General features: G+C 46.7%; 1 protein-coding gene, 1 long non-coding RNA gene and 1 other non-coding gene across 3 annotated transcripts; 1 reads left to right on the top strand and 2 right to left on the bottom strand.

The window, feature by feature from the left end:
* Positions 1–201: 201 nt before the first annotated feature.
* On the bottom strand, positions 202–2254 carry LOC123819551. The gene is made up of 3 exons (XR_006785830.1): positions 2108–2254; positions 1657–1728; positions 202–474 (listed from the first exon to the last, which is right to left on the bottom strand). It is a non-coding gene; the product is annotated as an uncharacterized LOC123819551 (long non-coding RNA).
* Positions 2255–4142: 1888 nt separating this feature from the next.
* Positions 4143–8844, bottom strand: LOC123819514 (annexin-2 receptor-like). Its single transcript, XM_045839887.1, has 2 exons — positions 8344–8844; positions 4143–4241 (listed from the first exon to the last, which is right to left on the bottom strand). Exons 1-2 carry the CDS (start codon positions 8842–8844, stop codon positions 4143–4145), a joined length of 600 nt encoding a protein of 199 aa, XP_045695843.1.
* Positions 8845–10260: 1416 nt separating this feature from the next.
* Positions 10261–10395, top strand: LOC123819568. The gene has a single exon (XR_006785839.1). It is a non-coding gene; the product is annotated as a small nucleolar RNA SNORA2/SNORA34 family (small nucleolar RNA).
* Positions 10396–20031: the final 9636 nt, after the last annotated feature.

The following is a 20031-nucleotide window of genomic DNA, read 5'->3' as shown; positions in this document are numbered from 1 at the left end:
AGAGAAGCCCCTGGTGACACCGAGAGAAGCTCCAATTGCACTGAGCTCAGGCGCCTCCTTCAGCACCGAGCAAACAAGGAAGGTGACTGAAAGGAACACCAGACTCCAACCAAATGTCTTCTTGTAGCCACTGGGGATGTTTCTGAGACTTCCCCTTAGAGCCTAGAGTATATCCTAGCACTCTGGGGGGCAGTTGGTATTTCTAAGATTTATTCATTTAGTTTGAGAGAGAGGGTAACAGAAGGAGAAAGAGAGGGAGAGAAGGCTCAGTTGGTTGCCTCTGGCTGCGCTGAAACGAGGACCGACCCTGCATCCCGGGCGTGTGTCCGAGGAGAAGGGGACCAGCGACCTTTCAGTTCTCAGGAAGACACACAGCCCACTGGCCAGACCAGTCAGGTGCCTTTGCTGTGGCGGCACCGAGCCATCTTGGGTGAGTGCTACATCTCTGTAGCCAGACTGGAGAAGTGACTTGTTCTGTTTTTCAGAAAGGAAATGGGGTTATTTAATGTACCAGTCCTCCTCCCCCAAATAACCCCAGACCACAGAGACTCAACAGTAACTTTTTCAGAGAAAGTTGTTCACTCAACTTTTCTAAACTGTAATGAAACTTTATGATTAACATATAGTAATCCCAAATCTTCTGACTTCTCTGCAGTATGTTCCCCTCTGGTCTTAGGGAGAGAGGGTGGGGCCCTGAGCTTCCCTCCCCTGGCCTCAGGAAGTGCTTGCAGCTGAGAACAGGGCAGAGCCAGCGCCCCCTCCCCCAGGGGCTGAGCTCAGTCTGGCTGGGAGGGGAGAAACTTGTATTTCTAACCACCCACCAGCTCAGAACCTGAGATGGACAGAGGAAGGGTGACACCCATGTTGTCCTGATTCTTTATTTTGCAGTATTTTATATTCATTTCACCAATTTCAATGTCTTTCTTTGCATTACTTTCTTCATGGTTATGAGGATCAGGCATATCTTCTACCCTTTCCCATAAGTGAGCTGTTCCCTCCACAATTGTTCTGGTCGTGTAGAGAGCAGTGAAGCCCAGTGTACAACTACAGCTGCACTGCCCAGCTTTTGCCCCCAGTGCTTTGGAATCCTAATCCTTGACTCTTAGAAGCCAACCACGGTTGAGTTGTGTCAGGAGTTTCCATACCACTACGAGGAAAAACTGGTACTAAATATTGCACTAATGGTAGGAAACCACCTACATATATGTCAAAGATGAGGATTTGAGAAAAGGAGATAACTCTTAGAATTAATTAAATGTACGAATACATTGTGCATTCCTTCATCTTCAGCCCTAATGTCCTTGAATTTTGTTTATCTCCTGAAAACAGCACAGAGCTTACACTGTAATTATGTTAACTATTTAATTCGATCACACTCGTCTTCTCTGCTGGTACTGAGGGAGTTCAGAAGTAGCCTCTCCCAAACCGGTCACCTTGGACTGTTTTAAGCTGAAGGCGATCAAAGCCCAGTAGATTCAAGAAAAACCTCGACCCCTCCCTCAGCTACCTAAAAGCGTTAAAGGGCCTGGTTCACGGTACTTACCAGGTCCACCTTTCTCTCCGAACAGCCTATCTCTACGGCAGGGCAAACCACTCACTGACCCGTGAACCCCTCCCCTCCCCTTGGAAGCCCCAGGACGCTCACCCATTCCTTACCTCTGGAAGGCCCCTGAGCCTCCCTGGCCTGACTTGGCCCCTGAAGAGCAAACCATTCGAGGGAAACGCCGTCTGGGGGAAGAGACAGCAAAGGCCTTTGCAGGCTGCACTGCCAGGGTCTCGCTGCCAGGCGCAAACCAGCGCCTGTGGCCGCCTCACCCGGACTCCCAGCGCGGACAAACCTCCCCCGCCGCTGAGCGGCGTCTGCCGCGCTCACAGCGCCGCCCCGCGGGCCGGGCGGCCCGGGAGGGAGAGGAGAAGCAGGGCCAGAGCGCAGCCCGCCCGCGGGATCCGGCTCCTGCCCGGGGGCGCCCCAGCCGGCCCCAGCCTACCCCCAACCTGCGGGGCAGGGGGAAGACGGAGAGCGGGGTGACCACGGAGACCCACCGGATGGCCGCCAACCCCGGGGCTACAAGGAGAAACCAGGGGCCAGGTGGACTGTGCTCCATACCGCGTCCGACAAGGCGCCGGCGCCGCGGGGACGGAGAACAGGCCGAGGACGCGGCGCATCTCTCATCTCTCGGTGCCGGGCCCCCGCAAGGAGCACGCAGCGGGGTGGCTCCAAAGGAAAACCTTTCTCTGCGCGGACGGGGGTGCTGCCCCCCAAAAAAAGTGCGGACTCGGGGACTTGAGCGGCGCTAACCCGAAAGCCCGGGCTCCCAGCAGCTACAAGAACACAAAATGTGGACCAGGCTGGGGAATGCCCGCAGCGGATGTCGCACAACATCCCTGCAAACTCACTTCGTGGAAATGACTGGGTCTGAGGCCGCCGCTTTCAACCGATCCTCCGGCTTCTGCAAACCGCAGCTGCGATGACCAATCGCTGCAAAGGTCACCGCGCTTCCTGCGTTCCTCTTCACACCCTGTGCGCCCTGCTGGCTTTCAGACAGTCTAGGTCTTCGGGTCCCGTAAGGCGCTCTGAACACTCTTTCAAGGCTGTGCGGAGGGGAGCCCTGCCGCCCCGCAGCCGGTGAGTAGCGGCGCCGGTGCCCCGGCGCCCACCGCCCTCTCAGCTCGGGGTTGGGGGGGTCAAGCCCAGCGGGGAGCTCCACTGCGTTCGCGTGGGCTCTCTGGTGTGGTTGAGGCAGTTTGGTTGAAGTTGCTTAGTAAACCACCCTTTCGGGCGAGAGCCCTGGGGGACTTTGACAAACAGGGTCCGTCCGAATTCCCCTGCTTTAAGAAGTCTAACAGCAAAGGGGAGCGGGCTGCCTCCACCTGGGCCGAAACCTGGACCAGGGTCCCCATGTCGTTTGGGCCCGTGGGTGACGTTCTGGATAGTTTGGACTCGTAGTGGCCGCTTTGGGGACACGTTCACCTGCACAATGTCGTCCGCCTCAGGGCTGGCGGTGACACAGAGGATCCCAGAAGCTCCGGGAGAAAATAGGACGCATTCCGTGAGGCGGGTGAGGAGACTTTGAAAAGACAGAACAACTCCAAAAATAGCTCCTCTAGAGGAATCCTTGTGGTGCAGAGTTTTAAAAATCTTGAGTGCAAAGCTCTAGCCACGGGAGCAGGTTCCATTACTTGTCCCACCTCCCACAAACCCAGTCAGGCTCCAGCGATTCTTCGACTTTTGTAACACTGTGGCTGACACCGAATAAAAGATTTCAATGAAATCTTTATCAAACAGTATTTCTATTTGTGTCTGTCTACAAGTTGATGTGTGTGTATGTATGTATATTATGTATATGATGTTTTAAAAGAGCTCTATATATTGGCTTAAAAAAAGAAGCCGTTTATAATTTCAGTATGGGCTAAACCTCAGAAATAATGACACTAATTCAAATATTTTCAAGTTCACGCGATCTGGAATGATCTTTGATAAATACACATGGGTCTAAGTGCCCTGGTTTAACCAAAGCTGGCTTGTTTTCACAGTTGTCAATGTTAAATGTAACCCAAACAAACACATTTTTTCCTACCGGGGGTTGCTCCTTCAGTAAGCTTCTGCATTCTCTATCTTACCGAATCTGTCAGCCAAGAGAAAAAGAAATTGAGATGATAGATCCCTGTTTAATGTCTAATCCATTGCTACTCATTAAATGACTTGTAGTTAACACAGATATAAGTAAGACAAAAGTTTGCAGTGTTAAATTAAATGATGCATATTCACTGAATAGAGAGGTGGCTCTCAAACAAGCTGTTATACTGCAAGGTTCTCGCTGAAAAGAAGTTTAGGTTGATGCAGGACAGGTAACTAAAAAGTGACGAATTCAGAGCAGTGTTACCCACCACTAACAAAGTCAAGAAAATGGGTTTACTGAAATGAAGCACAAAAAAGTGAGCACAGAGCAGGGAACAACCGTTCCGACAGAACGATGAACAGAACAGACAGAACGATGTACAGAACAGACCAAAGGACATACAGGACAGACAGAACGGTATAAGGAGAAGCTTTCGCAAACCCTACAGAGAACTGACCCTGCAGAGCGCAGGGAGCAGCCAGTGGTGCAGGGACTGCGAGGAAGCACAGGTCTCCGGGACAATCAGCGCGCAGCCGCCGCCCCCTCGGGCTCTGCGCCCACGGCCACAGGGGCCGGAGAGAAACCGGAGAAATCAGCCGCGCTGGAGCCGGACAGCGGTGGCTGAGAGACAAGGGATGGGCACTCCCCAAAGACCCGGACCCCTGGAGGGGGCAGACGAGTGCGCTTCCCAGGAGGAGCACAGTGCGCTGCCCTGTGAAACACGTGGGTGAGCGGAAGGACCGGTGTTCTGTGGCTAACACTTCATACTACATGAAAAGCACCGTGAGTTATTTATTGATTACTGCAGTAATATAGAATTCAACTGCTGTGTAATGTAACCTAGCATTCTAGCCTAAGGTGTTTTATTTTCGAGTAATCACATTTTTAATTTGTATTTTTTGGTTAAATGTTTCTTCCTTTCTTTCCATTCATTGTTTATGTTGTTTATTATATATTTTACAAATCTATTTTTATTTATTGTCAATATTTTATTTCTATTTTACTTATTTACTTTTAATTTAATCCTTTGCACAAATATTGTTTGGTCATACAGTTATTTTCATTATTTCTGTTCTATGAATTACGTATGTCATTTTTTAAAAATTTTTATGTTACAGAGATGATTTATTATTTAATTTATAAAGATAATGTTTAAGTCATTTATATTTTATTTAGAGAAATAATTTTCAATTACATTTAAAAATATCTAACTTTAAAAAAAATTTTTAAAGACTTTATTTATTTATTGTTTTAGAGAGAGGGGAAGGGAAAGAGAAAGAGAGGGAGAGAAACACCAATGTGTGGTTGCCTCTCCTGTGCACCCCGATGGGGACTTGGCCCCCTTCCCAGACCTGTGCCCTGACTGGGAATCCAAGTGGCAACCCTTTGATTCGCAGCCCTTGTCACCCCACTGGCTACACAAGCCCGGGCTGAATATTGACCTGCTGAAGATTTACTTTTGTTTAGTGCATTCTTAAGTTAACACATTGATTGATAACATTGCAGTATACCTATTTTGTATTCTGTAGATTCTTTAAAAGTTTCTTTACTTTCATCTTCTTTTATAATATGGATTTGTTTAATATGAAATTTTAACTTGCATAGTTCAATGTATTTTTATTTTCATTAAAGAAAGATAACAATATTTACATGTTTTATTAATTATATTTGTTTCTACTTTATATTTTTATGATGCTTTACAATTTTATATTATTATTGTGTTCACTTTTTACTCTTTTCAACTTTTCAATTCATTGATTAATAATATTAATGACAAGGTTCAAATATTTGCACCTTAAAATCTGTAAATACTAACTAATTTTATTTGCTATTTGTTTTGTGAGGTGCACACATTTATTTTCATACTAATCAAAACTTTTTATCTTCAGTATTATTTATACTGTAAACGAGACTATAATTTATACCTTTATAAGAACATAACTATTTGGTAAGTTTAATCATTGATACAATGTTTGAAAGGATTATAATGATATGTACTTTTAAGTATTAAATATTTCTGAATAATTTTCTGTTTGAAGTGTTTTTATTTACAAAATTTATCATTGTAATATCAGTTATCTTAGAATTTTACAGTTTTTATATTATTTTTAGACACTAAATTTTAAATATTTTATTTTCATCATTTTGTACTTTAAAATTGTATTTTGACTTAATATTTATTGTGTGTATTCATTTAATTTTTCTTTTAAATATAAGAAGAAACAAGATTAAATTATTTTATCACATTTCTATAATTTTTCATTTCAAAGATATTTTATAAAAGAAATTTACTTTTATTTTCAATAATTTTATTATTACACTTTCTATTTAATGTTTTCATTTTATTTCATTTTGCTCTTTGTAACGAAATCTAGTACATTAAACCTAGCACATTTAATCTAGTTATTAAACCTGTGCTGAGAGCTGCACTAAGGAAATTGTAAGTAGGTATGAGCAGCAGATCCTGCCATTGAAGGTCCCACAAGGGCTGAGACAGGACCACACAGAAGCCACAGAGGACCCCACAGGGTGGGCCAGGGTGGGTGGTGCTGGGAAGAGGGTGCTTCCTGGAGCCACCGCATTTGCTACTGCAAAACCGGTTCTCACTACGGTTAAGAAAGGGCTCAGCCGGATTCACTCAGACCCAGAGATCTCGAAGTCACAGTGAAACCCTGATGCTAGGGCTGAACCCCGACATGCACGGCTAAGGAATCGCAGTCGGGCCTACACCCGAACTTGCTACGGACAGGACCTGCTGTGGCTGAGACCATCACAGTGAAGTTCCCCAACTGGGGAACCTGCAACTTAGAAACTGTCCCCTGGGTGCAATTAGACGTGCTGTTCCCGGGCAATGAGTGAGTCCGTGAGAGCAGTGGCATTGCCACCGAGAAAATAAGCGTGGAACAACTGGCCCAGGGGACTCCAGGAATATTCCCACCTGGTGCCAAGGAGTGAGAGGCACGTGCATCCCCCAAGTGGTGGCAGCAAATGGTGCTGCCAAGCACACGTATCCCTTTCGTGCAAAAAAACAGTGCAGTCAGGGAGATGGTGTCCGCATTCAGGAGAAATTTGCATTCCCTGACAAGACGGAATTTGTAGCGTGGTTGAGCCTCAGCATTCAGTCCTACAGAGAGGTGTCCCATGCAATCGGAAGACGAAGCAGGGAGAGGGTGGGCTGGCTGGGGGTGGCAGAAGCCAGATGAAGGGATTGTCGGATGAGGTCCTGAGGGAGAAAGGCTGCACTTTGAGACACCTGGGGGGTTCAGTCTCAGTGAATTGCTCTGACCCAGAGGAATCTCAGCAGTTGGTTTGATTAGAAGAATCATCGTAGTGGACGTTTATTGAGCATTGGCACTTTGTGGACGCTGTTGACATTAGGATTTCTAACCTGGACATGCTTCTCTAGTTCAGATGTATTTGATAATGTTACAGAGACACCACAGGCCCCCAAATGCTGTCACTTATGCTAAAAGCCCATGACACTGAGTCTAGCCTTAACGCCCTGATTTAACGGCAATTTCAACCTTTCCAAGAAATACAGTCTCAGTCACCAGTTTGGAATTTCCCAGCAAGCACCAGGTAGGTAACCTGTCACTGGGAACCTCTTCATCTCTGCCCCCTCCCCCCAGGGAACATGGATCTGCATAGAAAAATCATTTCTGTTCTCCCTCCTCCCCACCAAAGAAGACGTCCTGGTCTAAAAATGATCCTTTCTTTCCCTAGCCTAATACCTCCTCTGCCCACCCCCTTCCTAGGAAAACCTGTCATTTTGGATAAACCCCGGGAGTGCCTTTCTCATTGCTAGATGGGATGCCGCCTGGTTTGTGAAACTTCTAACAGAGCCAATGAAATCTGTCAGTTCACTAGTGGAATTTTGTTCTTTGTCAGCAATAAGGAAGAGCCTTGATAAGTCACCGGTTTGGAATTCGGATGAGTAAGTAACATGGCCACTCCAGATTCTGGATGCTGAAAGCCTAACACTACAGAGGACTAGTGGCTGGTTGACCAGTGTCCCTGGCAGCAAGGCCTTCCCACTGGACCCCGGCTGGCTTGCAGCAGGCCACCTGGTTGTGTGCACTGGAAATGAGATTTGGGGAGAGCTACAGGAAGAAGGGGTGTGTTCAGGAGAGTGCCTTCTGGAGAGAGAAGCTCTGGGCCATAGGGGGCTAGTACCTGTAGGTGGGTTTGGGGGGCCTGCAGCAGGGAAGGCAGCAGGGTCATGGGAAGGGGCCTGGAAGGCCAATGAGATGGATTGGACAGTTAAAAGGTCAGGGAGCAGAAGCATTTGTGGGGTCAGGGGAGTTCTCAGGGCCCCAGGCTGCCTCTCTGCGGAACCCTTGGAGGCCCAGAAAGCTGGTTCCAGTTTGATGACCCACTAGCCTCCCGATCCCACCCCAGTGTGTGCGGGAGACCCCACCACCTGCCCATGAACCAAAGTCTCGACACTTAGGAGGACCCTCCCAGTCTGCCCCCCAAAACTGCAGCAGGGACACAAAAAGATGGTGGAATTTTGTGTAATTTATTAGGTGTGCCAAAGAAAATCTCACCAATGTCTGTGAAGGTAAATGTCTCACAAGAACGTTAAACTGAGAAGTGATATTGTAAGAATAGTAGGAAACAGAGTATTAGGAAGGCCCTGGAAAGCCACGGACATGGACTAGTCCAAGAAGGTCCCCAAACAGACAGCCGCCCAGCGCCTCAGAGTGCAGACAGCGCGACGCACCCACTGCAGGCAGCCCCAGGAAAAGGGCTGCGGGCGCCACCCAGCGGGGGCCGGAGGTGGGCGGCACTCTGAAGGTTGCGCGCTGTCACAGGTCTGGGTGGGCTCGGGTGTGTCTTCGCCATCCGGCGGCAGGGCCACCTGAAGGTGCTGGGACGCGGTGTCCTTTGTGGGCTCGGGAGCTCCGGCAGGTTCTGGGGGCGTCCTCCAAGTCCCCGCCTCGAAGCCGGGACTGGGCTGCGCTGCGCTTGGCTCCCGGGGGCTCTGGGTTCCGCTTAAGACTCTGTACCGCTCGTGGACCGAGGGCAGCTGCCAACAAGGACTGGAAAGCAGTTGCCCATTATAAGTGCCGTGGGGGCCTGCGGACTCTCCGCATACGGGGTAGAGGGGCAGCACCCAGGGCCCGGAGTCGGCGGAGATCTCCATCCACGGAGGCTGGGGCTGTGGCACCACGTCTCGGTCGTCCCAAGGCAGGTTCACAGCGTGGAGAAAGGGCAGCTCCATCGCACACACCTCGGACCAGGAGGACACGGGCGTCCGAGCTGATGCAGGAGGCAAAGCCTGCAGGGGCAGGAGCAGCCTGGGTGTTTATGCTGTCCTGGGTGGGGGGGCGGATGCAAGCCAGAGGTAAAAAAATCGAGTAACTCAAAATTGTGTCACCCACCACGAACAAAGTCAAGAAAAATCGGTATACCCAAATGCAATATGAAGAAATGAGCACAGAGCAGAGAACAGTCATTCCGTGAGAACGAAATACAGAGACAGACAGAATGATATGCAGAACACACAAACTGATGTACCGAATGATGACACAATGATGTACAGAACGATATACAAAATCATATACAAATCAGAACCATATACAGAATTGGACAGTGGGAACCTTTAGCAAACCCTGCAGAGAACTAACCTGCAGACAGCAGCCTGGGTGTTTGTGCTCTCCTGGGTGGTGGGCGGATGCAAGCCAGATCTAAAAAAGAAACAAAAACGAGAAATTCAAAACGGTGTCACCCACCACTGACAAAGTCAAGAAAGTCGGTACACCCAAATGCATTATGAAGAAATGAGCACAGAGCAGGGAACAGTCATTCCGCCAGAGCGGTATACAGAACAGACACAACGATGTACAGAACCATATACAACACACACACAACGATGTGCAGAACGATACAGCGAGAACCTTTAGCAACCCCCAGAGAGAACTCACCTGCCGAGAGCAAGCAGCCCGGGTATTTATGCTGTCCTGGGTGGGGGGGGGGCGGATACCAGCCAGATGCAGACGAAAATGAGCAATACAAAACGATGTTACTCACCACTAACAAGCCCACAAAATCGGTATGCCTAAATGAGACACGAGAAAATGAACACAGAGCAGGGAAGAATCGTTCTGTCAGAACGATTTTCAGAACAGACACAACGATATACATAACAGAGAAAAACGATGTACAGGACGATATCCATATCGGGCAGAAGGAGACCCAGAACGATATGGCCCGGACCTTAGAGAGAACTAACCCTGCAGAGCGCAGGGAGCAGCCAGCGGTGCCGGGACTGCCAGGAAGCACAGGTCTCCGGGACAATCAGCGCGCAGCCGCTGCCCCCTCGGGCTCTGCGCCCTCGGCCACAGGGCAGGAGAGAAACCGGAGAAATCAGCGGCGCTGGAGCCGGACAGCGGTGGCAGAGAGAGAAGGGAACGGGCACTCCCCAAAGACCCGGACCCCTGCAGGGGCAGACGAGTGCGCTTCCCAGGAGGAGCACAGTGCGCTGCCCTGTGAAACACGCGGGTGAGCGGAAGGACCGGTGTTCCGTGGCTAACGCTTCTTACTGCATGAAAAGCACCGTGAGTTATTGATTGAATACTGCAGTAATGTAGAATTCAACTGCTGTGTAATGTAACCTAGCATTCTAGCCTAAGGTGTTTTATTTTTGAATAATTAAATCTTTAATTCAAGCTGCTGGTTTCAAGCAGGAGCCTAAAGCAATGTCTTTCTATGGTCTGTTGGCCATTTCAGAAGTTAGGAAATGTAATGGTCAATCCATTAGAAAGAAACATCTGGGGGAAAAAAAGAAAGAAAAGAAAAGGAGAAAAAAAGAAAAAGAAGAAAAAACTTTTAATTCATAACTTTTGTTGAAGATTTCTTCCCCTCTATTTATTCACTTTTATATTCTTTATTATATATTTTAGAAAACTATTTTCTTATCATTACATATTTTATATCTGTACTACCTCTTAATATTTAATTCAATTATTTGTATGACTTAGTTTTTCATATGTTTATTTCATTTATGTCATATGAATTATACATTTTGTTGTTTAAATATTTATGTTGCATGGATGATTTATTATTTAATTTATATATGGAGCATATTTAAGGAATTTATATTTTACTTGTTAGTATAAAAATTTTTAAATTATATTTTCAAAGTCATAAGTAAATATTTTACATTTTACTTATATTACTAAATTTTATTACTATATTTTACTCAATTATATTTTTAAATTATAAGTAAACTCATTTATATTTTACTTGTTAATATAAAGGAATTTTAAATTATATTTTTTATATATCTAACTTAAGAAGATTTACTTTTATTTAATGTATTTTAAAGTTAACATTTTATTTGAAAATATTGCAGTAAAATTATTGTATATTTTTAGGTTTTTTTAACATTTTCCCTTTTTCTTTCATATGATTTTATAATAATATAACTACTATACATTTTAAATTACTTAGTTTAATATATTTTGACTTTTAAAGATAATATTTATGTATTTTATTAGTTACAGTTATTTCTTTTTAATTTTGTATGATCCTTTAAAATTTACTTTATCATTATGGTATTCAGTTTTTTCCTATTTTAAGTTTTAAATGGATTTTTTAAATAATATTAATGTCCATTGCCCTGGCTGATGTAACCCAATGGACTGAGCACTGGCTGGGAACCAAAGGGTGGACAGTTCGATTCCCAGTCAAGGCATGTGCCAGGGTTGCAGGCCAGTTCCAGGCAACCACACATTGACATTTCTCTCCCTCTCTTTTTCCCTCCCTTCCCCACTTGCTAATGGAAATGAATGAAATCTTAAAAGAAAATATTAATGATAATTTTCAAATATTTTAAATGTAAAAGCTTGAAATACTAAATAATGTTATAAAGTATTTGTTTTTTAGTTACTGACATGTATTCTGTTTTTTCTTCAAATCATTTTAATTTTATCTTATTTCTAATACCTGATAATAATATAACTTTATGGTAAGTTGAATACTCAATATAAGGCAATAAAATATTATAATGTATAATTTTAAATAACATCCTTCTTATTAATGTTTTCTTTAAAAAATTTTAGTTACAACATTTCCAAGCTATATAATTGGTTACCTTAGCATTTCACATTTTTTATTGTATTTTTTCAACATTAAAATGTAAATATGTTCATTACTTTGTACTTTAAAAATTCTTTGACTTTATTTTATTCTTTGTGTTCATTTAATTTTTATTTTAAATATAAAAAGAAAGTATTTGAAATGATTTGATCACATTTTTATAATTTTTAATTTAAAATATTTGTATTTAACCATATTTATTTTTATTTTCAGTAATTGTATTATTACAGTTTTTATTCATTGTTTTAATTCTCGTCCATTTTGCTATTTTCAATGAAATGCAGTGAATACATTTTTAAATTGTTTTTAAACCTAACTGCCAGCTCACCTGGTTAGTGGGCCACCGTGACAGGTCAAGTTTGTGGGATCCATCCGCAGTCAGAGCTGATGCTGCAAGAATCAACAAGTGGCCTTGGTGGGATGGCTCAGTTGGGTGGAGTGGCTCCCTGCACCCGAAGACTGAGTGTTGCCTTCCCTTCAGGCACACACCTAGGCTCTGGGTTGGATCTTCCCCCGTCCCCTGGGCGCATGCAGGAGGCAAATGATAGATGTTTCTCTCTCACATCTATCTCTCTCCTCCTCTCCCTCTCTCTCTCCCCCCACCCTCTCTCTCCCCAGCTCTCTCCCACTCCCTGACTCTCTCTAAAATCCATGTACAAAAATATCTTTGGGTGAGGATGAGAAAAGAGAAGAACCAACAAATGAATACACAAGTAATGAAACAAGGAATCCATATTTCTCTCTCTACATCAAATAAGTTTAAATTTGTAAATAACTGAAATTTTTCTTAAAATATACTGTTAAAGGTTATATTATGTTTCAACTAAAATATCCATTCAAATTTTAATTTAAGAAATTATTTAAAAAATAAATTATTTTCCTTTTTTAAGATTTTATTTATTTATTTTTTAGAGAGGGGAAGGAAAGGGAGAAAGAGAGGGAGACAAACATCAATGTGTGGTTGCCTCTCCCACACCCCCTACTGGGCATCTGGCTTGCACCCCAGACATGTGCCCTGACTGGGAATCAAACCCTTGACCCTTTGGTTTGCAGCCCAAGCTCAATCCAAGGAATGACACCAGCCTGGGCTAAAATAAATTCAATTCTTTTCAATTTTTTCATTAAATTGTGTATACTTTATTTTTAAACTTCCTTTTACTTACTTTTTAAATTTACAAACTTTCACTAAACGAAATGTTTTTACTAAGTTATTTTACTATGACACTCTTTTCTACTTAAAACATTTCATGAGTATCTAAATGAAATGTTTATTGATTTAAATTTAAAAGTTTAGCGCTCACCCCTATGTCTCTGTTGGTGAGGCAACCTCCTGTAAAAGCAAAGGATCCTCATTGCATGTCCGGTCACAGCTCATGCCTGGGTTGCAAGTTCAGTCCTGGGTTGGGGCTTCACAAGAGGCAACGGGTTGATTTTTCTCTCCCATATCCATGGTTGTCTCCCTCTCTTTCTCTCTCCTTATCTCCTATACAGATAAAGGGGAAAATGCTATCTCTATACCACATAAAAAAGCACCCCAGTTATTTAATACTATAGTAATCTATAATTAATCTACTGTGCATCATTCTAACCTAAGATCCTTTTATTTTTAACGAATCAGGTTTGTAACTTACAGTTTTTTGTTGAATGTTTCTTCCTTTCTTTTTTTCATCATTCATATTGTATATTATATATTATATAAAATTATTCTCTTATTCATTGCTACATATTTTATTTCTATAGCACTTATTTTTAACTTAATTATTTGTATGATGTTGGTGATACGATCTTGATGTTGCTGATTGATGTTTCTCTTTCACACTGATGTTTTACTCCCTCCTTTTCTCCCTCCTCTTCCTGCTCTCTAAAATTAAACACATAAATTGTTTTCTAAAAACTAGAATAAACAGCCCTGGCTGCTGCAGCTCAGTAGATTAAGCACCAGCCTTGGAACCAGAGTGTCACCAGTTTGACTCCCAGTCAGGGCACATGCCTGGCTTGTGGGCCAGGTCCCCAGCTGGGGCCCCATGAGACTCAACCACACACCGATGTTTCTCTCCATCACTTTGACCTACTATTTCTCTAAAAACAAAGAAATAAAAATCTTTAACAACAATGAAAAATAAATGAAGTGCAAATGTCATTGCTAAATATTTTTGAAATTTTATTTTACTATATTGTATTTGTAATGCATTTCACTTTAGGTTAACTTATTTACTTGTTTTTCATCAATTTTACGGATAAATAACTACTAAAATTTAATATTTGAAAAATTGAACTGTAAATTAAACAAAATAGGCAAGTAAAAGAAAATCCAATGAAAAGTGAAACAGTTATAAAAATTATGCATTTCAAGCTACTTTAAAATGTAAAATAAATTTTATACATTCAATATATTGATAAAATATTTTTAGAATAAAAATCCTACATGTTCACACATAAAATGATAAAAAATTAACATTGAAATTAAGTGAAATAAAACAAACCAGGCCAGGAAAGAACCCAACGGGCCAAACATATAAGCTTCGTTAGGAAAACGAAATCTATCTTATTTCATAAACAATGGAGATACTTAGGGTTTTTTCCTTGAAAAACTTTTCATAATCGCAAAGGAAATTCAAAACCTCAAATGATGATCACTTTTAAGGAAATCAATGCGTCTGGAAACCTCCATTGTCAGTATTCATCATCACAGTGTTAATCTGCTCACTAGAACGTTCGCTTTAGGAGCCATCCTGGAGCTTCCTGCTTTCGAGCTTCACACTAGCCTTCCGTGGCTGTGAGGCGGCCCCGTTCAAGATCAGCTTGTTCCTCCCTCGAGGGAATATTCGTACGAAGTCCAGCTCTTCGTATTTTCTTTCACCGGAATAGTGAGTGCACCCTGCCATCATCATCTTGCAGAAACTTCTCCGCATACACGGGTTGTGACGGAAAAAATATCGCCATCTACAGGCCTCCAGGGAAATTGCAAGTGGGTATGGGGACCAGAAGTCCGCAAACGACGGTAAGGAGCAGCAAGGTAACGGGCAGCGCTGAGCCAGGACCAGACAGAAGCCACAGAGGACCTCAGGGGGTGGGGCTGGGAGAGCGGTTCCGGGTAGAGGGTGCTTCCTGGAGCCACCGGATTTGCTACTTCAAAACCGGTTTTCACTACGGTTCAGAAAGGGCTCAGCTGGATTCACTCAGACCCAGAGATCTCCCAGGCACAGTGAAACCCTGATGCTAGGGCTGAACCCTGACATGCACGGCTAAGGAATCGCAGTCGGGCCTACACCCGAACTTGCTACGGACAGGACCTGCGGTGGCTGAGACTGTCACAGTGAAGTTCCCCAACTGGGGAACCTGCAACTTAGAAACTGTCCCCTGGGTGCAATTAGACGTGCTGTTCCCCAGCAATGAGTGAGTCCGTGAAAGCAGTGGCATTGCCACCGAGAAAATCTGTCTGTGGAACGATTGGCTGTGTGGACAGCAAGAATGTTCCCCCCTGGTGCCAAGGAGTGAGAGGCACGTGCATCCCCCAAGTGGTGGCAGCAAATGGTGCTGCCAAGCACACGTATCCCTCTTGGTGCAAATAACAGTGCTGTCAGGGAGATGGTGTCCGCATTCAGGAGAAGTTTCCAATTCCCTGACAGGGACAGAATGTTTACAGTGTGTGAGCCTCAGCATTCAGGTCTACAGAGAGGTGTCCCATGGAATCGGAAGAGGAAGCAGGGGGGAGGGTGGGCTGGCTGGGGGTGGCAGAGTGAGATGAAGGGATTGTAGGAGGAGGTCCTGAGGGAGAAAGGCTACACTTTGAGACACCTGGGGGTTCAGTCTCAGTGAATGCTTTGACCCAGAGGAATCTTGGCAGTTGGTTGAGTAGAAGAATCATTGTAGTGGATGTTTATTGAGCATTGGCACTTTGCTGAACACAGTTGGCATCAGGGCCTAGTTTCTAACCGGGATGCAATAGCTACGCTAGTTCAGCAGTATTTGATAATGTTACAGAGATGCCACAGACCCCAAATGCTGTCACTGTTGTTAAGAGCCCATGACACTGAGTCTAGCCTTAATGCCTGATTTAATGGAAATTTCAACCTTTCCAAAAAACATAGTCTCAATCACCATTTCAGAATTTCCCAGCAAGCACCAAGTAGGTAACCTGTCACAAGGAACCTCTTCATCTCTGCCCCCCTACCCCCCAGGGAACATGGATCTGCATAAAAAAAAACATTTCTATTCTCCCTCCTCCCCTCCAAAGAAGGCGTCCTGGTCTAAAAACGATCCTTTCTTTCCCTAGCCTAATACCTCCTCTTTCACACCCCCTTCCTAGGAAAACCTGTCATTTTGGATAAACCCCGGGAGTGCCTTTCTCATTGCTGGATGGGATGCTGCCTGGTTCGTGAAACTTCTAACAGAGCCAATGAAATCTGTCAGTTCACACGTGGAATTTTTGTTCTTTGTCAGCAATAAGGAAGAGCCTTGATAAGTCACCAGTTTGGAGGTGGGATGGGAAAGGAACGTGCCTGCTCCAGAGTGAGGACGCAGAGAGCCCACTCTACAGAGGACGAGAGCCTGATTTCCCAGTGTCCGAGGCACACAGGAAGGAAGAGGGTTTAGGAGTCTCTTAGGAAACAAAGAGGTAGGAGGGAGGGTTTAGGGAACACATTTCGGAGAACTGCCCAAGCTTTCAAGAACCTCAGAGCTAGTTGTGCAGAAAAACTTGTCCCAGCCCTGGCTGGCATAGCTCAGTGGATTGAGTGCGGGCTGGGAACCAAAGTGTCCCAGGTTCGATTCCCAGCCAGGGTACATGCCTGTGTTGCAGGCCATAACCCCCAGAACCGCACATTGATGTTTCTCTCTCTCTCTCTCTCTCTCTCTCTCTCCCTCTCTCTCTTCCCTCCCTAAAAATAAATAAATAAATAAAATCTAAAAAAAAAGAAAAAAAGAAAAAACTTGTCCCGCAATCTGTCTAGAAGAGAGTCCCAGTGAATGTTTGAGTTTCCGTTGAGCCTGGGGTGAGCCTGGGAGACTGCATACATTAAACACACTGACCTGGTTCAGAAGATCCTTAAACTCTGTTTTCTTAACATGGACAATGAGGTTGCCCGAGATCAACCAACTTCTCAAAAGCAGAGCTGGGAAACCTTCCACCCCAGACACCATGCCAGGTCCCAGGGCTTCACTGCCAGGCCTCCCAGGACAGGTGGCAGGTGTCACCATGTGTGGGCCACCACTGTCCCCAGACTTACCCCCTTCCCCAAGTGGATCCCCTGCACCATAGGCAGCTCCTCCTTGGACTTCCTGTAAGATCAGGCGATACCCAACAAGGAGCTCAAATTTGTCCCCCATGGCGGAGAGGCGTGTCCAGTAAGCGCTGCTGGAGATGGCAGAGCTCCCGGGAGATGCTTGCAGGGCCCCTCAGGTAGGGCTGGGGAAAACAACTCACAGGCCTGCGGGGAGACGTTCTCTCTCAATTGTGTTTCTCTAACGTACCCTCTTCCCCTGTTGTCCTACCTGCCAGCTCTAAGGGCTGACTGGCAGGCCTGCGGGGGTGGCAGTGTTTTGCTGAATGACTCGGTTCCATCACGAACTGCCCTGCCTGAAGGTGATCTCTGGTCTCTCCTGCTGCCCACACCCAGCTGAGACCCACAGCCAGCTACACAGCAGCTCCAACTCCCACCCCCTCCCCGAGAGACGTCCGATTCCCTGTCCCTCCCCACCCCACAGACTCACACTGACACGAAAAACTCCTTGGCATTTATGCACAGTTTTACTGAGTAGACGACAACATTTCTATACAGGCCAACACAAACACAACTTCTCCCATCACTGTGGAGCAAATACAGAGGCTTCCCTGAACCCCTGTTGTCTGTTCAGAGGAAGACACAGTGAGAGGGATGAGAGAGGTTTTCACAAAGAACCTATGTAAAGAAGAGGCAACAAAGATTCCCAAGCTGAATTGTCTGTTTCTGAGTGTCAGATGGCAGATGGCCTCTTGTGCCCCACAGCTCGGAGGTCCAGGAAGAGCCCGTCCACTCCAAGCAGATGCAGGGATCTCAGCCATGTCTCCCTGTAGCAGGAACTGGAGGAAGGAGGCGCCCCAGAGGGTCCCTGCCCTGAGGACCCTGTGTCCAGCTGGGTGTGACCCAGGTGCCCAGAGGACGCCCTGGAGGGGGCTCTGCCTGGATGCTGTGCTTTGACAGCCCTCCAGGTGGTGACTTGGGAACCCTGGGTGACCCATCAGCCCCCTCTCACCGCGCTCCGTCCAGGGAGGGACTAGAACTCACTCCCTGTGCTAGGGAGAGGGGGGCTTCTTGGGCCAGGCAGCCCGAGGGAACAGGGATTGTCAGTCCCGAGTGCCAGGTCCTGCATCTGAGCCCACAGGGCACACATTCCAGGTCCTAGGCTGGTGTTCTCCCCTCCGGGCCCCGCCCCCTTCCCCTGCACCACGTGGGTCCTGGCTCCATCCAGCCCCAGCAGGGGAGCCTTCTGTAGCTGCCAGGAAGGGTCTGACCCGGGGCTGGTGCTCCACAACCTCATGGCTGTCCATTCAGGTGGCACAGGGGTGAGGTCTTGCCCTTGAACTCCCTTGGCCTTAATCAGCACCCCCTCCCCCCATCCCGTTAATGGACCCTTCAGACGTTCAAGGAACCTTTTTGGACACCTGATCTCCTAACTCAGCTGGAGGGGTCCAAACTCAGAGAACCCGCCTCCCCTGGGTGCGATCCAGATGACCCCCTCCCCCGTGAATAACACCCAGGACTTCCTTCAGAGTCCTCCACTCCACCCCCCAGCCCTGGTCCCTTCCAGCTCGGCACCACCGCTGCCTCCCCCATTCCCCATGCCCCTGGTGAGTATCACCTGCCCAGGGGAGGAGAGGAAAAGGGTTCAATGTGTTCATCCCCGGTAAACTATTCAAGAAGGGAAACAGAGAATGACAAGTAGATGGCAAAGACCAGTTCCCTGGGATTTTATTGATTCCATTCACAGAGGTAATTTGTGGTGAAGACCCACGAGCCAGGTCCCATCGCGGCGCAGCAGCCGGTGGGCGCCGTAGGTGCGTTATCGGAGCGCGGGGCCGGGTGCACGGGAGGGGCGGCACAGTGCGGGGAAGTTGTCCATGGCCCAGGCCCAGGCAAGCTCTCGGTTCAGGACCCGGTGGCATGCTGGGCTGCGGACGCTCCCACATCCAGGGCTGGTCCTCCCAGGCGGGCGGGTCCGCTTCCATCGCTTGGTGGCCCGGGTGCGCAGGAGGGGCGGCACAGCGCAGGGAAGTTGTCCATGGCCCAAGCCCAGGCCTGCTCTCGGTTCAGGCCCGGAGGCATGCTGGGCTGCGGACGCTCCCACATCCAGGGCTGGTCTTCCCAGGCGGGTGGATGCGCTTCCCTGGCTTGGTGGCCCGGTGCGCGGGACGGTCGGCACAGCGCGGGGAAGTTGTCCATGGCCCAGGCCCAGGCAAGCTCTCGGTTCAGGACCGGTGGCATGTTGGGCTGGGGACGCTCCCACATCCAGGGCTGGTCCTCCCAGGCGGGTGGATGAGCTTCCATCGCTTCAGCCTGCAGAGCCCGAAGAGAGGTGCAGGGAGTCGAGGAGAAGCGACTGATGAAGGCAGGTAAAGACTGTGCCTTTTATACTGTCCCTTCGGTAAATCCGTCGCTAAGCAGATTACTCGGAAGGAATGACCCTCATTTGCATTGCAAATTGCTTCATAGCCTGGGGCCAAGAAGGGGAGAGTCTCAGGCTCTGGCAACGCCCTACTGACAGTCTAAGTAGTTGGTTTCTGGATTGGAAGGGGCGGGAGGAGGTTAGGGTGAAGTAGGTAGGTCCCTAGGGAGAAGAGTGGAGTCAGACCCTGGGTCCTCTCTGTAGAAAGCCTCTGGGCCAGTCTCCGACACTTACGGGGAAACCCCACTTCTCCAGGGGGTCGTCTCTGCGTGCCCCACCGTCAGCTTTCAGAGGTGGGAGTCTGAGAGCTCAGATCCTTCCGAGATCACAGGCACTTACCTCAGGCTGGACCGTGGTTCCAGACCCTCAGGTCCGCGCGACCCCACCGCAGGTCGGGAAAGGAGGTCCGGAGTGGTTAAGTCAGGGTCGATAAGGAGGGTCCGGGACCTTATTGAAAATTGTAATTTTCTATGTGTGTCCACCCTGGAATGTCAGAATCAGGAAAGACTTCCAATGGCCTGCGGTTTCACACCTAATGCACGAATTCATTGAGTTCACGACACATTTCCCAGTGTTTCTTCAAAACCCTTGTCCGGTTTTTATGGGATTATGTGCCTTCTGTTATTAGTGGTTCCCATTTCTCTGCTCTCCTTCCTCCCATTGA

Source organism: Phyllostomus hastatus, unplaced genomic scaffold (genome assembly GCF_019186645.2).
Source record: "Phyllostomus hastatus isolate PE091 unplaced genomic scaffold, TTU_PhHast_1.1 phas_contig_329, whole genome shotgun sequence".
Lineage (NCBI taxonomy): Eukaryota > Metazoa > Chordata > Mammalia > Chiroptera > Phyllostomidae > Phyllostomus > Phyllostomus hastatus.
This window is presented reverse-complemented; position numbering and strand designations above follow the sequence as displayed.